The following is an 18,038-nucleotide window of genomic DNA, read 5'->3' on the forward strand; positions in this document are numbered from 1 at the left end:
TGGCCGGCAGAGAGGATAAATATGAGGAGAAATTGGGAGGGGGTGGGGATCTGGAAATGAGCTAGGCTCACAACCAAAAGTATGAGATATGAGAGTCCTGAGGCCAGAGATGGACCGTGTGTGTCCAGATAAGACTGGGGTCCTCTGAGGGGTTTAGGGGAGACTGGGGACAGGAAACGCAAACCACCCCATTGGTTCCGATGTCTCTGTCTCAGAGGAACTGTTGACCATTTTACTCACAGCAGCTGACATGGGGCCTCAGAGCTTGAAGGATCAGTAAGAAATTGCTAGAAAGAAATGAAGATGAGGCAGAGAGGGCAGAAGAGGGCACGGGATCCCCTGGAACTGGAGCTGCTGAGCCGTCTTCCAGGCACCCGGAATGTGACATAGTTTGTTGTGTGTAAAATGCACAGAAGAGAGCATGGCACACAGTGAGTGGGAACTCAGTAAACATTATTATTTCTGCTGTCTACAGAATGGAAGTCATAGCACCAACTCATGTGACTATGTGATGGGTGCTGAACACCCCCCGCCTCGCTTGGATGTTCCTCTCCCGGGCTGCAGACAGCTCTGCGGGCTTACTTCAGACAGCTGCTCCACTATTAGTCTTTTTTCACGACTGTAATGAAATCCCTGAAGCAAGGAGCTTTATTTAGCCCACCGTGTCACAGGTTGGAAGTTGCAACAGCATAGAGAAGGCTCTGGTAAGGGCCTCTTGGCTGCAAGGCTTCCTGACAGGTGGCATCACAGTGGCCGGCATCTGAGTAAGAGGAGAGATCAATGACCAGCAGAGGTCTAGAAGTTGGGGGGCCAGAGGCTGGGGATAAAGACTGGGGAGGGACCAGAGGGCCAACCTTAGACACAGTCCTCTCACTAGGACTCATTCAAGAGTCCTGAGACCCCACAGGTAACCCCTTAAAGATACCTTCCCCTCGACACTGCCACACTGAGAGCCATGTCTCCATCATGTGAAGTCTGAGGGGGACATCCAGTCCACACCGACTCCTCGGAGAAGCCCCTGGCCATCACAGGGAACAGTTCCCTCACCTGGTCACTCCCCACCCCTGTCACCCCTGTCTGTCACCCATCATCTTGTCTTTGTAGCTCCTGAAGTGATGTGTGAGTAGTCACTCCTGTGTGACATGTCTGCTTCTGCCCAAAATGTCACACACACACACACACATGCACACATGCACACCACACCACCACACACACACACATGCACACCACACCACCACACACCACCACACACACACATGCATACACACACACATGCACACCACACCACCACACACACACACATGCACACCACACCACCACACACACACATGCATACACACACACATGCACACCACACCACCCCCCCACACACACACACGCGCGCGCGCGCACACATACACAAACACCACACACATACACACACACACACATATACACACACACATACACACACATACACACAGTCTGGTTCTCCTGTGTGACATGTCTGCTTCTGCCCAAAATGTCACACACACACACACATGCACACATGCACACCACACCACCACACACACACATGCATACACACACACCACACCACACACCACCACCACCACACACATACACACACACACACACATGCACACCACACCCCACACACACACACACACACACACGTGCGCGCGCACACATACACAAACACCATACACATACACACACACACACACACACACACACACACACACACACACACATACACACAGTCTGGTTCTGGTCGCTGTTGTGTCCTCTGGCTGTGGGATGGCACCCAAACATGATATGGGTTCCATAATTATTTGCTGAAGGTGCGAATGAATGCCCTAATGTCTTCCCTGAAACTGCACAGCTTGACACCCAGCAAGGAGGACCGTTGGGCAGAGGTGCAGGAATGGAGAGAGTCTGCTGTGTGTGGCCCTCACAGTGCTATGAGTCTAGTCAAAGTCAGGCTGAAGTCAGCAGGGCACCCGCTTAGTCTAGATAACGCTCCCTGACATTTCCGATGTTCAGTGGGTTAATGCAGACACCGTGCCCAAGAGGGCCCAAAGCACGTGTGACAGGCCACGCTCCAACTCCGGGCTCGTCCTATCCTGGAGTGGCCTCAACACCCTCAAGATTCTGTGAGCATGGCACTGTCTTCTTTGCATTTATTGGGCGCCTGCTGTGTGCTGTGTGCTGGACATGATACTGTGTCTCTGGGACCTTCACCCTGACCCTGTGGTGCTTACTTATTTTGAAATTTTGGCTCCTCTATAGTTACTAAGTACCTACTGTGTACTGGGCACATGGGGACAGAGAAGCTTGTAGAAGGGAAGGTAGGCACTGGAGTAAGAGCATGTCTTAAATGCTGGTCTGTGAGTGAAGCAGCTGAGGAGGAGGAGAAGGTAGGCCTCTGGGGGCAGCCCAAGTCCCTGTGCAGCCTGAGGATGGCAGGCCAGGCCTGTACCCTGTGATTTACACTGCTTGGGAGGAGCTTAGCTGTCTGGGACAAAGAGAGAGATGAGCTATCCTCCCCCCCAAATGTTTGCTAAGAGAAGGAGTAACTTCACTTTTTCTCAAAAGCCCCCCAGCTCCCTGTTGTCTGCAAGCTCTCAGCTCTCAGCCAACATCCTCAGCCCAAGCTACTGTCCCTGTCACAGGGTATGCCACCACTCTCCCTGGGGGTCAGGACAAAGCCTGGGAAGCCACTGATTGGCTCTTCTCTCCGGCACCCCACAGACCTGACCCATCAGCTTGGCCTCAGCTCCAGACTATGACTTGGGTTTGGCTTCTGAGTTCTCAGTGGCCATCTCCCTCCCAAACACCCGCCATGGCCTCCTCCCTTGGATTGCTGCTTCAAGTCAGCCTTTTGTCTTTAAGTGTGTGTGTGTGTGTGTGTGTGTGTGTGTGTGTGTGTGTGTGTGTGGTTCTAAAGCTCGGCTAGGCCACACTGCTAGCTTGACAAGAAGGCCTCTGTGGCTCCCGGTTCTCTGAATGCACCTCATCGGGCGGGCGTGTGAGGCCTCACTCTCTGGCAGCCTTCACCTTCCACCCCTGTGCTCTGCTGACCCCTTCCCTTGCATATCTATCTCTCCCCAGCCTCAGGACCTTTGCACTTGCTGCCATCTTCCTGGAAACTTTGCGGCCCCTTTGCTTTCTCATGAATCACCTCCTCAGAGCGGCCATGCAGGCCGTGTGAGCTCAAGTCCTGCCATTTTATTTGTCTAGTTACCTGGTGTCTAGAGAGATGGTTGGCATGACCAGAGGAGATGACACTGTGGATAAGAGAGAGGGATCTGAGGGGCCAGCCAGCCAGTGCAAGCAGGCCACACGAGTCTCTGTGGGTTCTGACTGTATTTGAGAGCAGCGGGAAGCCACTGCGGGACTCTGAGGAGTGACAAGACCTAGTTTGCTCCTGCCAGGACCATAGTGGTAGGTTCACTTCAAACTTTGTGGAGGAGGTGACATTTCCTCCAGTGTGAACTACAGGGGAAGGATCCCCCGGGCCTGGCCAGGGGACAGCAGACAGGGAGGCGCCAAAGCCTGTTCCTTCCCCTTTGCAACAGGAAAACAGTGAAGCCAGTGGGGCCTGGGAAGGGTGGGAGGGGGTGGTGAAAGCCGCAAGTGCTGCTCGTCCTGTGGACTGGACGTGTGCTCATAGCAGCTGCCTGCAAGTCCTTCGCCTGAGATCTGAGCAACGGGTACCTACTGCCTCGGTGGTACCGTCAGGCAGTACCATAGTCTCCATTTAGTGGGGTGTGTTGATTCTTCTGAGATACATCTAGAGAGAATTGTGTATTTCTCATCTGGACATAAGCAGCCGAGGGTGGGGTGGTGGCTTTAGAAGGTTGTCACAGCTCCAGCTTGTCCATCTTTGCGCTTAGCCTTTCCTAGAGAGTATAGCTTTCAGCCCGATGGCGCTACATGCCTGCTGTAGCTACATGGCTGCTGTAGTTCCAGCCATCACATCATCGTCCCCGTCAGCAGGATGAAGAAAGATCTAGAAAGAGGAGGCAGTGTTCTCTGCTTTAAAGAGGTTTCTGAATGCCCACACAACACTTCACCCATCTCGCAGCAAGGAAAGCTGGGGAATGGAATCTTTAAGCCAAGGATCTGTGTTAGGCAGTTGAAAATCGGGGTTCTGTTGGTATGAAAGAATAGGAATAGACACTTGCTGTCCTCAGCACATGTGGCCCTTGAGTGACTCTGGGCCCACGGGAGTTCACCACTGAGACTTGGCAAGGAGGCCAGGAGAGGGTTCCGGGAGCAGAGGCCTAAGCCCAGAGCCCTAAGGCCAGAGTCCCCCACAATTTCTTCTCCTTTCCCTGGACCAGCAATGCAGCCACTCCAGGCTTCTGACTAAGTTTCCCCCTCCCCCCTTCAAGGTTCAGGTTTGCACACTGCTGCCCACAGCATCTCGCGGGCACAGCCGAACATTGCCAGCATCTTTCCCAGGACAAAAATGGCGGCGCTTTCTGGAATGTGTCCTTACGTTGCTTGCCATCACAGCCTTCGCTGCGCTTAGTGTGGGGGACCTCTCGAGTCTGCCCCTTGCCTTTCTCCCTTCACCCCCTCCCCCACCTCAAACACACTTGCCCAGCAGCTCCCATCCAGGGTCTTTGTTTCTGTGGTCCCTATACCCGAAATGCTTCTCCTACCCCACGCCTGAGTCCAGATATCACCTTTGCCGGGAGCCCAGCCCCCACCCCCGCCTGCCTGCCCAGGCCACCCCAGCCAAAGCAAACCACTCGGTACTCACCTCTTCCCCACAGGCCTCTTTCATTCTCTGCAGAAATCATCATACCAAATCAGTGTGTTATTATTGGTTGCTGTGCCCTCTGTCTGCAAAGCCATCCGTCGGTCCCTGCACTCAAGTTACTGCCACTGTTCATTGTTGGGGCTCTAGGACCCAGAGACCTGGTATGAGCAAGCGAGTGAGCCAGCCATGAATGAGTGAGAAAGCCAGTGAATGGGTGAAAGACCTAATGGGTCGTCGTGACCACCAGAACCACGTTTGAGGTGACTGCCACGCACTTCAGGCAAGTATGACCAAGTGAGCCACGTCCCAGCCCGAAGTGCAGGCTTTCAACCAACACGCTCACTGCCTCCCTCCTGCTGGACGGAGCTCTCCATTACTCCAGAGTCATTGAGTCTGTGCACAAGGCCCTGTATCCCATCCCCAGAAATGCTGAAAATGCTGCTCATTTTTCCACCTTCTTGTTTTAAATGCACTAAGAAAGAGAGCTCAGGGACACAGGCCAGTATGGAGGCTGAGGAAGGAGGCTCGATCATAAGTTCAAGGCCAGCCTGGACAACTTAGTCTACTGTCACCTCCTGCTGTCACCTGTGATAGGTGAAAGCTGAACACTGGGGTGGGAATGCCACTAGATCTCTAAGTCACCGTGGAAGGGAACAGAACCAGCAGCCCACAAGCCTGTCAGTGGATATTGCATGAGCAAGACCAGAGACGCTAAGACACTGGCCTGACGGTGCCCAGCTGGAATTAGAAGGCAAGCCCCGCCTGCCCGTTTCTGTGCCAGTGGCTCTCTAGTGAGCTGGGATAGTGGTATGAGCAAGCGCTGTTGCTCCACCAGCCGAATGTGGCTGTGAAGAATGGCCCTCCTGAAGCCCTTGTTGCAGCTTTAGTCATTAGCCACGGGGTCCCCCACTCCAGCATCTCTCCGGACACACGGTGCATTTCCAGCTGCAAGTCACCATGGCTGGACTCTCAGGGACCGTCCTCTGCCTCCTGCCCCTCGATACCAGGAGACAAAGACACCAATTTGAGGCTCTCTAGAACCTGTGGACGCCATCCCTGCCTAGCCAACCACATACCTCTTCATTTTGTCCTCAGTGCTGGTCTCTACAGCACACTGGGGTGGGAATGCCACAGCCCAGCCATTTGTCAGCGCTGACGGACAGTCAGTCGCCTTGGCTGCTCATGTCCTCAGCAGGTCTAGGGCACTGGCAGTCTCCCAGGCAGAAGGGCAGAGTCCCCGGCTTTCCCTTTCAGGAAGGAACCCCACCCCATGCAGACCAGAGTCGACCTCCACTTTCCTCTCTCAAGGTCGCTCAGGGGACAGGAGAGGTGACAGTCCCCAGCCCCTGACCTCCACAAGGGAGCCTCTAGCCCTCCCTCCATCTATGTTACAGCTTTTTTTTTTTTTTTTTTTTTTTTTTTTTGTTTGTTTTTTGTTTGTTTTTTGTTTTTCGAGACAGGGTTTCTCTGTGGCTTTGGAGCCTGTCCTGGAACTAACTCTTGTAGACCAGGCTGGTCTCAAACTCACAGAGATCCACCTGCCTCTCCCTCCCAAGTAATAGGATTAAAGGCTTGCACCACCACCGCTAGGCTTATGTCACAGCTTTTAAATTTTATTTGATTGTGTGTGTGTTCATGTACATGTGTGCGGGCCAGTGTGCATTATATGTGTGTGCCACAGTGTACACGTGCATGTGTGTGGGCCACAGTATACACAGTGTACATGTGTATGTGTGCATGCCACAGTGAACATGCATTTATGCCACAGTGTACATATGCATGCATGTGGGCCAGTGTACATGTGTGTGTGTGCACCACAGTATGCTTTATCTGTGTACACCACAGGGGGCGTGTGCATATGTGAGAGCCACATCCTGCATGTGGAGGTCAGAGGACATTGTGGTAGTCTACTCTCTCCTTCCAGCACGTGGATACCAGGAAGCAAGTGCCTTCCTCAGTGAGCCGTCTTGCTGGCCCAATGCTAGACTTTTTGTTTGTTTGATTGTTCTGTGGTGTTGGGAATTGAACTGGGGACCTCCAATATGTGAGGCAGGAATTCCATCATCACTGAGGTTTATTTCCAGCCTTCTGCTGTATTTCATGTAGTCTAGGCTGGCGGCAAACTCCCTACTTAGCCAAAGATGACTTTGAACTTGTTTGTTTTTTGAGACATTGTTTCTCTGTGTAGACCAGGCTGGCCTTGAACTCACACAGATGGCCTGCCTCTGCCTCCTGATTGCTGGGTTTAAAGGTGTGTGCCACCACCACCTAGCCGACTTCTGATCTTCCTTGCTTTTCACTTCCCAAGTACTGGGGTGGCAGAAGCACCCCACCACACCTGGTTTATGCCGAGCTGGGGGTGGAATCCAGGAATTTGTGCATGCTAGATCAGGGCTCTAACCACTTAGCCACATCCAGGTCATTGATTCACTCACTCATTCATTCATCGAGACAGGGTCTTGTTGTGTAGTCCAGGCAGCCCAGAAATTAGCAACACTCCTCCGTTAGACTGAGTGCTGGGATGAGCGCATGTGCGGCCATGCCCATCTTTGCTCTGTTCAACTTTGCTGAGCTCTGCCATGGGCTCTGAAGACTCAAATTTGAGACTGGGCTCATATTCACAAACCAGAAAGCAACTATGGAAGTCTCAGTGCTGAAATGCCCCGTGGACATTTCCAGAAGGGAAGCCTGTGCCTCTGGGCACAGTCGGGATGGCTTCCCTGGGGAGGTGACCTCCGGCTGAATCACAGATGAGAATGGAGGGGAAAATATCCCAGGCACAAGTGCCAGTGTTGGCAAAGGCCCTGAGGTAGGGAGGGTCACAGAGGCTATGAGGGGGCCTAGGAAGGCCTGAGATGAAAGAGAAGAGGGGGCATGAGACAGATGCCGCTGTCTGTAGACTGAGCTCTTGTGGCTGTGAGATCCCGCAGACACCAACAGGCTCGCTGAATGTGGGTGACAGGGGGCCTGGGCAGTCTGTGGGGCCTCTGGCAGTGGAACCAGTACTTAACCCTAGTGCACAAATGGGCTTTGGGGGCCCATTCCCATGGAGGGATACTCTCTCAGCCCAGATACACAGGGAGGGCCTAGGTCCTGCTCCAAATGATGTGTCAGACTGATGATCCCCCGTGGAAGGCCTCACCCTCCCTGGGGAGTGGATGGGGGATGGGATGGGGGGTTGGTGGGGGAATGGGAGGATGGAAAGGAGAAGGAACTGGGATTGGTATGTAAAATAAGATTGTCTTTTAATTTAAATAAAAATTAATTAAAATAAAATACACAGACCAAGAGCTGACAGGCTTCCCTGTAAAAGGTCAGCCTAGTGCTGGGGTTACCCTCATTCACATCCAAGACAGTTGTTTTCAGAGCACCGTCTGTCTCCTAGCCAGCAAGAGAGAGAGAGGGGTCCACACCAATTCCAAGTGCCCAAACCTGATCACAGGATCTCATCCAGCTGCAAGGGAAGCTGGGAAATGCCATCTTTATCTTATTTGGGAAACGCCCAGCAGTAGAAGAAGGATAAATTCTGGGGTGTGCTGTCTTTACAGTGGCATTGAGGGTACGGGAGAGACATCTGTTTGCAGTGGTGCCAATGGAGTGGATGGCCGATTGGGGCAGGTTGGTGGGGGCGGAGGTGGAGAGGAGAGGTCAAATCTGGAGATGTCTGTAAACAGATGTGAATATGGTGCAAACTGAGGCAGGATGGTAGGACACACACACACACACACATACACACACACACACACACACACTGCCCCGTTTCTACCTCTAATTCCATGCAGATCTCTGGAACATTATTTACACACAGTACCAGATCTGTTAATAGCTATTCTCATTGTCACAGCGCCAGGTAGGCCCAGGAATTCAAGAGCACATGGCTGCAGAGGCATAAAATGAGATGCAAAGGCCCTGAGGCGCGCACTGGGAGCCTGCCCCTGAGAAGGGGTGGTTGCTCATTAGCACCACCTAGTGGCCACTATTGGAAGTATGGGTCAATGGAGTACTTCTGATTTGCTGAGGGAATCCAAATATCTGGATTTTTATGTGAGATCTTCCAGTTTTAACTAGATGTGGTGGTGCATGCCTGTAATTTCAGAACTCTCAAGGATCTCAAATTCAAGGCCAGCCTGCTCTATGTAGTGCGTTCCAGGCTAGCCAACGCTACACAGTGAGACCCTGTTTCAGGTAGACAGACAGACAGACAGACACACACACACACACACACACACACACACACACCTTCCCAATTTTGAAATATGGACAACTAAGTAAGGAAAATGAATGTCCTCACCCTAGGGCTGTGGCTGGATAGGTGGCCCTGGGCAGTGTCCTGCACCCCTGTCCTCCTTGTGACCACTTCTGTTGCCAAGGCCCAAGTGCCATCCAGCATCTCCTGCTGCTCCAACCTCTCCCCAGCCCTGGCAGCAGGCAGGGAGGGACAGCCCCTCAGGCTGCTCCCAATCCCTTTAATCGGATCTGCTCCAGTGACCCTTACAATTAAAACTCCCTGATGTAATCCCCTCTGCACCCCCCCCCCGCACCCATCCTCACCCCGCTTAAAGCCAAGGAAGCGGAAGGCCCATAAAAGGAGTCCCTTCCTGTGCCCTTGAGAACTTCTTGGGGAGCCCCACAGTCTGACTCCTCATCCCGGGTCCCGCACCCGCAGGCAGGCACCGTGAAGGAGGCAGATGCCTGGGTCTCCCTCCACCTCCCTTTCTCACCAGTGTTCAGCCATGGCTGGCTGGCGGAGGATCCCAGAACTGCATCTGCAAGTGGCGAGCACCTCATTAGCAGCTAGTCCCCAGCTGCCACCCTGTTTCCGGAGTTCCCACCGGCTATAATAAAGAAGAGGCCCTGTTCCTGTGACACCCCTGAGGAGGTCGTGGGCACTAAAAGCAACAGATACAGATGTCCTTTGCAGACAATGACTTTTTCTTTTCTGAGACAGGGTTTCTCTGGGTAACAGCCCTATCTGCCCTTGAACTCTCTGTAGACTGGCCTTGAACTCACAGAGATCTGCCTCCTGAGTGCTGGGACTAAAAGTGTGCGGCACCCCTTCTGACCATATTTGTCTTATTTAATTGAAGCTGTACGATTCAACGATTGCTTTTAACTTTTTAAGTTGTTGCTTGTTAACATCTCCACGTGCGCTCACTTTAAATTCCGACCATTGTCCCTTCCCACCTCCCTCTCACCCTTACCCGGCCCACACAGCTCTCTCATATTCATGTCTAATTTATTTAGTTTTTTGACTTACCGAGACTGTGAGCTTGGAGCCTGCTGGGCTCAGCATCGGGCACACAATTAAAGACGATTTCCCCTGACCCCCCCTCCCAGGACCTATCAGTAGTTCAGAGGTAAAGGTTAGGGATGGTTCTGTGTGGGCCTAAGGCAGGTACCGGCAGGTGATACCAATGACTGTGCTGAGTCTAAAGGACGGTGCTTTGTGGGGTCTTTCTGCCGTCTCATGCCTCCTCTTAGTGTCCTGAGCCTTTTGAGGGTGTGGTATAAGGCTTGCTCAGGGCTATTCTGAGAGCTCGATAGTTCATCTTTGGTTTGTCCCATCATGGACATTGTCCTTAGGAACAACAGTTTTATTACACACACACACACACACACACACACACACACACACACACACACACACGGAAGAAGCAACTGATGAGCCCCAAATGCCCTAAGTAGTTTGTGAGGGGCCCTTATGTCTGCTGACCATGGTGGCTGAGTGATTGTGGATGCAGCCTCTCCTTTCTCTGCTGAGTCTCCTCATAGGGAGGGGTTGAACCCTATGCTATTTGGACCCTTGATACCCTCTCATGTTGGAAAGGCAAAGAAAGGGGAAGGAGGTGGCGGCAACGACAGGAACAGCCCCAGTCTAGAGCAATTGAAGAAAGCCTGATCCAAGCAGCCCTGAGTCCCCCATGTCCCTCTCCGGCTCGGCACACCCAGGGCACCCCAGGGCCCGGACCTCCTCATGGAAAGAGAATGTGGGCACAGCACAACCACCCCACCCAGGCTGGCCCCCTCCTCCAAGTCTGGAGCCAGGAGTCCAGCTCTGACCTGGTGAGGCCCCACTCCCGGGAAAGCAAGGGCTTGTCCAGGCCTGAGCCAGAGCCAGGAGGACTTTGTGTGGTGACAGGTCCATGCCAGGACCTGTACACCCAGCCTTCTGGATCTGGCGTTCAGATGAAGCTTCCAGGGTTTGGTAACGGGTGGTCTGGGTAATGACTTAATGACAAGATGGATTTAGTGACTGTTCTGGGCAAGTGCTCAGTTACTTCCACCCACAAGGATAAAGTTGGAGGCTCAGAATGGGAAAGTGGCTTGTCCAAGGCCACACAGCTGAAGAGGAAAATCACTGAGATGTGAACCCAAGTCCCCATCCGGCTTATAAATGGATACAGAGCTGTGGAGTGTTGAGTCCTCTGTGCTTGAGTTTCCTGGATGGCAATCACCACAAGACTGAAGCAGAGCCCACCAAAGTCCCTCAGATCAGCCGTGGCCCCTTCACTGTCACTCTTAACTGAGACAACAGAATATCCCAGCTCTTAAAGGGACAGACCCTCAACACCCACTCCAGAGATGGGATCAGGTGCCTGCAGGATTCAGCCTATGGGCTATGTATGCCTGTACTGCCCAACCTCTCGAGCACTGTGAGCCCAGCCAGGGTTAACAAAGACATAGGTCTGCCTCTGACCTGCCCCAGAGTTTCATCGCCTCAGCACTATTGACTTTGGGCCTGGATAATGCTCTGTTTCTAGGAGCCACCATGTACTTTGTGGGATGCTGCCTGTCCATCTCTCATGGTCTGTAGCAACTAAATACTTCTGAAAAATTGCTAAGTGCACCCCAGGGCAAGACCCCCTAGGAAGAAGCCTCATTTTGCAAACACGGATACTGAGTCAAGGAAAGGGCCAGTACTCAAGGCCAAGGGCAGCAGCGCTGGGCACAGCTGCTCTTGGAGAGTGATGACATATTTATCTTGACTGTTTAATGCATCTGTCACTAGGCAGGCAAAACGGGCAGGTCTGAATGTCACTTTGTAGGATTTTTCACAGGGAGTGTAGGTAACGGGAACACTCACAGCTCGGTGTCAGGCTGAGAGAAACCGGCTTTGTTTGGGAGCCCTGATGTTTTGTGCTGACAGCTGCAGAAAAGCCAAGTCATGGAAAGACTGCGGCCTGTTATTCTGTTATTCAGGTTCGCATGCAGCAAGGGGGCAGGGCGAGCTCCTGCTCCTCACTTGGACAGTGTGTGCTGAGCTTCTGCCAGTCGCATGCACTCAGCTTGTCGCATTTCATGCCACTCCCTGAGCTGGCGCAGGGTACACAGAGAAGGCTAGGGTCCTCCCTCTCCCTGGCACTTACAGATTATGGGCAGCAATGGGCACAACCACACATGTGTGTGTGCACACGTATGCACATACACACATATACACACACATACATACACACATATACACATGCGTACACATACACATATACACCCATGTCCATACATGTACACACACACATACATGCACTCACACACAGCTGGGATGAGATGTCAGTATCCCCAGGGTACAGCAGTACAATGCAGGATCTGAAGACGGCGTGGCCCTCTATCTAGGGAAAGCAGGGATGATGTCAGAGAAGGGAGGGGTCACAACACAGGCCTGATTTCTATTTGCTGTTTTCCTTCAGGAGAGTGAGGGATTGGGTTGATAGGTTGGTTTTATCTTTTTGCATTGATTTGTGTGTGTGTGTGTGTGTGTGTGTGTGTAAGTGAGAGGGGGAGAGAGAGAAAGAGAGAGAGAAAGCAGTGTCTCATATAATTCAGGTTGGCCTAAAATTCACTATATGGCCAAGGATGACTTTAAACTCCTGCCCCTCCTGCCCCTCCTCTCCCAGCCTCCAGGGTGCTGGGATTCCAGGTGTTTATCACCACATCCGGTTCATGCAGTCCTGGGGCTGGAACCCATGGCCTCCCTCATGCAAAGCCAACACTCTGACCTCCTCTCTAATCTTTTACGGCCTCTCCTCTACAACTGTGATGCTTGGAATTGCCATGTGATCGTTTAGTTCTCACCCTCCCACAAGCATTCACTTCCTGGATCCCTGAGCACAGATTCTCCAGGATAAGTCGACTGTACTTGAAATTTCTGTCCACGTCAAATCCAGTCAACAACAGGCAAGGACATAAACCCATGAGCCACCCCAGCTCCAGGAGGAAGGATGGGTGGCTAATGAGAAGATGCAGCCATCATGACAGACAGGCTAAGGGTTTAAGTCTTGCCCTGAGAAGTCTGGGAAATGTGTTAAGCAAAAAATAATGTCTCTGGGGGCTGGAGAGATGGCTCAGAGGTTTAGAGCACTAATTGCTCTTCCGGAGGTCCTGAGTTCAATTCCCAGCAACCACATGGTGGCTCACAACCATCTGTAATGAGATCTGGTGCCCTCTTCTGGCCTGCAGGCATACATTCAGGCCGAACACTGTATACATGATAAATAAATAAATCTAAAAAAATAAAAGAAATTAATGTCTCTGGATTTATATTTTTATGGAAAGACTCCCAAAGCCATTCATTATTATATCTACTCCCAGATGGATTTGCTAATCTCAACAAATATACATCGAGACCCTTCTTTTGATCAGTCCTCTTCAGTGTGTGTGTGTGTGTGTGTGAGAGAGAGAGAGAGAGAGAGAGAGAGAGAGCTCACATGCCAGTGTGTATATAGAGACCAGATGATTTTGTGGAGATTTCTTGTCCCACTAGGTTCCACCGCCCCTTCAGCCCCAAATAAACACACAGACTCTATATTCATTATAAAACTGTTGGCCGATGACTAGGGCTTCTTACTGTCTAGCTCTCTCTTAATTATTAACCCATTTCTATTAATCCATGTATTACCATGTGGTCTTGTCTTGCCAAAGAAGGGTCCGGACCTCTTATTCCTTTGGTGACTACATGTCATCTGTTCTTTGGTGGGCTCTCTCTGCCTACCTTTCCCAGAATTCTCCTCATCCTAGTCCCACCTATCTTCCTGCTTCATTGGCCACAGTGTTTTATTCATCAACCAATAAGAGGAACACTATACAGAAAGCCATCCCATGAAAGGGACAACTTTGTAGAGTCAGTTTTCTCCTTCCACCTTTATTTGGATGCCAGGGGTCAAACTCGGGTCACCACACTTGCGGAACCTTTACCCACTGAGCCCTCTCACCAGCCCTGAAGCTCTCTTCTTGAGCTTGGGGGACTAGATGATAAATCAGAGGCCTTGGGCCCAAAAGTTCATATTCCCCTCCAGTTCTTAAGTCACATCCAGGACATCTGTGCCCATGAAAAATGACCTGCATGATCTTCCACCGGGCTTTCTGATGATCCTCAGCATTTTTAGTTTTGTGTAGATGGGGGTGGGGTATGTGGCTGTGTGGGTATATGTACATGAGGGTGTTGCTATCAGACGTGTATGTGTGTGGCTGTGTGGCTGTGGATATGTGCATGTAAGGGCATTGCTATCAGAGGTGTGTGTGTGTGTGTGTGGCTGTGGATATATGCATGTAAGAGCATTGCTATCAGAGGTCATGGGCATCAGATCTCCTGGAATTTGAGTTACAGATGGTTAGGACTCTGGGATTCGAATGCAGATCCTCTGGAAAAACAGCAAATACATGAATGCCCCCTTCCCTTCCCCCATGACTTTAACACACTTAAGATCTTATGCTGAAAGAACAGAGGAATCTGAGTCCAAATCCTGGCTTTGCCACATACTATTTTTTTATAATTTTATTTATTGTATGTGTTCATGTGTTTTGCCTACATGTATGTCTGCACCGCACGTGTGCAGTACTCACAGAGCCTAGAAAAGGACTCCAGTTCCCCTGAAAAAGGAGTTACAGACAGTTGGGAATCGAACCCAAGTGCTATAGAAGAGCAGCTGGTGCTCTTAATCACTGAGCCATCTCTCCAGCCCTTCATGTGCCGAGTTTCAGTTTTCAGCGAAGCTAATGACAATTCCTTTGGTATATGGGACTGGGAGGTAGTATCTCATAAAGCCTAGAATTCCTGACCCTTCTGCCTCAACCTCACAAGTGCTAGCCTTAAACGACTGTGTCTCCACATCTGGCTTCAGTGGAGAGAATAACACTTAAGATGGTGGACATAACAGTGAGATATGGGCTGTGCTTGTCGGTATCACCCAGTAACCCAGGTAGGAGCAGGAATGTTGGGAGAGGCCTCAGCCTGGGAAACAAAGTCTGCAAAGACAAATGACAATGAGATAAGACATAAAAAGTGCTTGGCTCAGCACTCAGCCCTGGGCACTAGCACTGCGCCTCAGAACTATTCCCACAGTCACACTTGGCCCCCTGGCATTTTTGTAAATAATGCTTTACGGATAGGCAGCCATACCCATTTGGCCCCCTGACAATTTTATGAATAATGCTTTATTGAGGGGTAGCCATACTCACTCATTCTCCTTTTGTCCAGGCTGCATGGCTGCAACACGATGCACCATGCAACACGATTCACCAGCCGACACTTTATTCTCTGGGTTTTTGTAGAGAAAGTTCAATTGCTGACAAGCTTGAAATTGTTTTCATTTTCTAGCCTCAGTTTTCACATCTATGTCATAAATGGGTTTGCAGAAATTATCTTTTTATGCTCAGTCAGCCGTGAAGTAACTAGTGAGATGTGAAAATGTACTTGGGTGCTGCGATGACCATGTGTGAAGGTCATGCTTTGCTGGGTGCTGACTGAGCCCTCTCCTCTCCTCTCCTCACAGGAAGTAGCTGCATGCTGACTGAACCCTCTCTTCTCCCTGCAGATCCTGGCCATCATCTCCATCATGTTCATCGTCCTCTCCACCATCGCCCTGTCACTCAACACGCTGCCTGAGCTGCAGAGCCTGGATGAGTTCGGCCAGAGCACGGATAACCCACAGCTGGCACACGTAGAAGCAGTGTGCATTGCATGGTTCACCATGGAGTACTTGCTGAGGTTCCTGTCCTCACCCAAGAAGTGGAAGTTTTTTAAGGGTCCTCTCAACGCCATTGACTTACTGGCCATCCTGCCCTACTATGTCACCATCTTCCTCACAGAATCCAACAAGAGCGTGCTGCAGTTCCAGAACGTGCGCCGAGTGGTCCAGATCTTTCGCATCATGCGCATCCTGCGCATCCTGAAGCTGGCCCGCCACTCCACCGGCCTGCAGTCCCTGGGTTTCACGCTCCGCAGGAGCTACAACGAGCTGGGCTTGCTCATCCTCTTTCTTGCCATGGGCATCATGATCTTCTCCAGCTTGGTCTTCTTTGCCGAGAAGGATGAGGATGACACCAAGTTCAAAAGCATCCCTGCTTCTTTCTGGTGGGCCACTATCACCATGACAACCGTTGGGTATGGAGACATCTATCCTAAGACCCTCCTAGGGAAAATTGTGGGTGGTCTCTGCTGCATCGCCGGGGTCCTAGTGATCGCTCTTCCCATTCCCATTATTGTCAATAACTTCTCAGAGTTCTATAAGGAGCAGAAGCGGCAGGAGAAAGCCATCAAGCGGAGAGAGGCTCTGGAGAGAGCCAAGAGGAATGGCAGCATCGTGTCCATGAATATGAAGGATGCCTTCGCCCGGAGCATCGAGATGATGGACATTGTGGTTGAGAAAAATGGAGAGAACATGGCTAAGAAGGATAAAGTGCAGGATAACCACCTGTCTCCTAACAAGTGGAAATGGACCAAGAGAGCACTATCTGAGACCAGCTCCAGCAAGTCCTTTGAAACCAAGGAGCAGGGGTCCCCTGAGAAGGCCAGATCATCTTCTAGTCCTCAGCACCTGAACGTCCAGCAGTTGGAAGACATGTACAACAAGATGGCCAAGACACAGTCCCAACCCATCCTCAATACCAAGGAGATGGCACCACAGAGCCAGCCAAAGGAAGAACTGGATATGGGAAGCATGCCCAGCCCTGTGGCCCCTCTGCCCACACGCACAGAAGGCGTCATCGACATGCGAAGCATGTCCAGCATTGACAGCTTTATCAGCTGTGCCACGGACTTCCCTGAAGCCACCAGATTCTCCCACAGCCCTCTGGCATCCCTGTCCAGCAAGGCTGGGGGCAGCACAGCTCCAGAGGTCGGCTGGCGGGGGGCTCTGGGTGCCACTGGTGGGAGACTCATTGAGGCCAATCCCACTCCTGAGGCTGGCCACTCTGGTTTCTTTGTTGAGAGCCCCAGGAGTTCCATGAAGACCAGCAACCCCATGAAGCTCCGGGCACTCAAGGTCAACTTCATGGAGGGCGATCCCAGCCCGCTGCTGCCCTCTCTGGGTATGTACCACGATCCTCTTAGGAACAGAGGAGGCGCGGCAGCTGCCGTCGCAGGACTGGAGTGCGCCTCACTCTTGGACAAGCCTGTGCTGAGCCCAGAGTCCTCCATCTACACCACAGCAAGTGCCAGAACACCCCCTCGCTCCCCTGAGAAACACACAGCAATAGCATTCAACTTTGAGGCGGGCGTCCACCAGTACATAGACACGGACACGGACGATGAGGGTCAGCCACTCTACAGCGTGGACTCCAGTCCTCCCAAGAGTCTCCATGGGAGCACCAGCCCCAAGTTCAGCATTGGAACTAGAACGGAGAAGAACCACTTTGAAAGCTCCCCCCTGCCCACCTCCCCTAAGTTCTTAAGGCCGAACTGTGTCTACTCCTCAGAAGGGTTGACTGGGAAAGGTCCCGGAGCTCAAGAAAAGTGTAAGCTGGAGAACCACACCTCCCCCGACGTGCACATGCTGCCCGGAGGAGGAGCACATGGGAGCACTCGTGATCAGAGCATCTGAGCTGTCCACTGCAGAGGGGAGTTTGCAGGAGAAATCAAGGAGGAGGGAGGACACTTGGCTTGCTGCGGCTGAGTTCTACATGACCTTGGAGACACAAGGCCACCACAGAGCCCCAGCAACAGGAGAGACCCTGAGAGCCATGACAGGTCTATGGATACATAATCAACCAAGCCACAGGGACCATGCCTCCTAACATCACCTTCCTGAAATCACATGAGCAGAGCTCACAGCCATCAAGACCTAGCCTTGGCCACCCACTTCCCAGTCTCTAGAGGCTGTCTTCCAGCCTCTGAGTGCACCATCTCCAACTCTTGTGGCTTCAGCACTGGAGCAAGGAGCTGGTAGTGGAAGTGTGGGTTAACCAAGTAGTACTGGCTGTTGCCTAGCATCTGCCAAGAACACCTGCCCTCCATGGCAGGGTCTTACTGCTAAAGGATGCAGGAGACACTTTGATCCGCTCCATCAGCCATGGT

The 18,038-nt window shown here is 51.8% G+C and overlaps 1 protein-coding gene across 2 annotated transcripts in view; it reads left to right on the forward strand.

Annotated features, from left to right (window-relative positions):
- Positions 1 to 17,610, forward strand: part of Kcnb1 (potassium voltage-gated channel subfamily B member 1) — an 80,593-nt gene extending 62,983 nt beyond the window's left edge. For both annotated transcript variants that reach the window (XM_051185959.1, XM_051185968.1), the window contains exon 3: positions 15,559 to 17,610. In XM_051185959.1, coding sequence (XP_051041916.1) covers positions 15,559 to 17,565 — 2,007 coding nt within the window. In that variant the 3' untranslated portion in view covers positions 17,566 to 17,610. The remainder of the gene's footprint in view (positions 1 to 15,558) is intronic.
- Positions 17,611 to 18,038: the final 428 nt, after the last annotated feature.

The sequence above is a fragment of the Phodopus roborovskii genome, unplaced genomic scaffold (assembly GCF_943737965.1).
Source record: "Phodopus roborovskii unplaced genomic scaffold, PHOROB, whole genome shotgun sequence".
In the NCBI taxonomy this organism is placed as follows: Eukaryota; Metazoa; Chordata; class Mammalia; order Rodentia; family Cricetidae; genus Phodopus; species Phodopus roborovskii.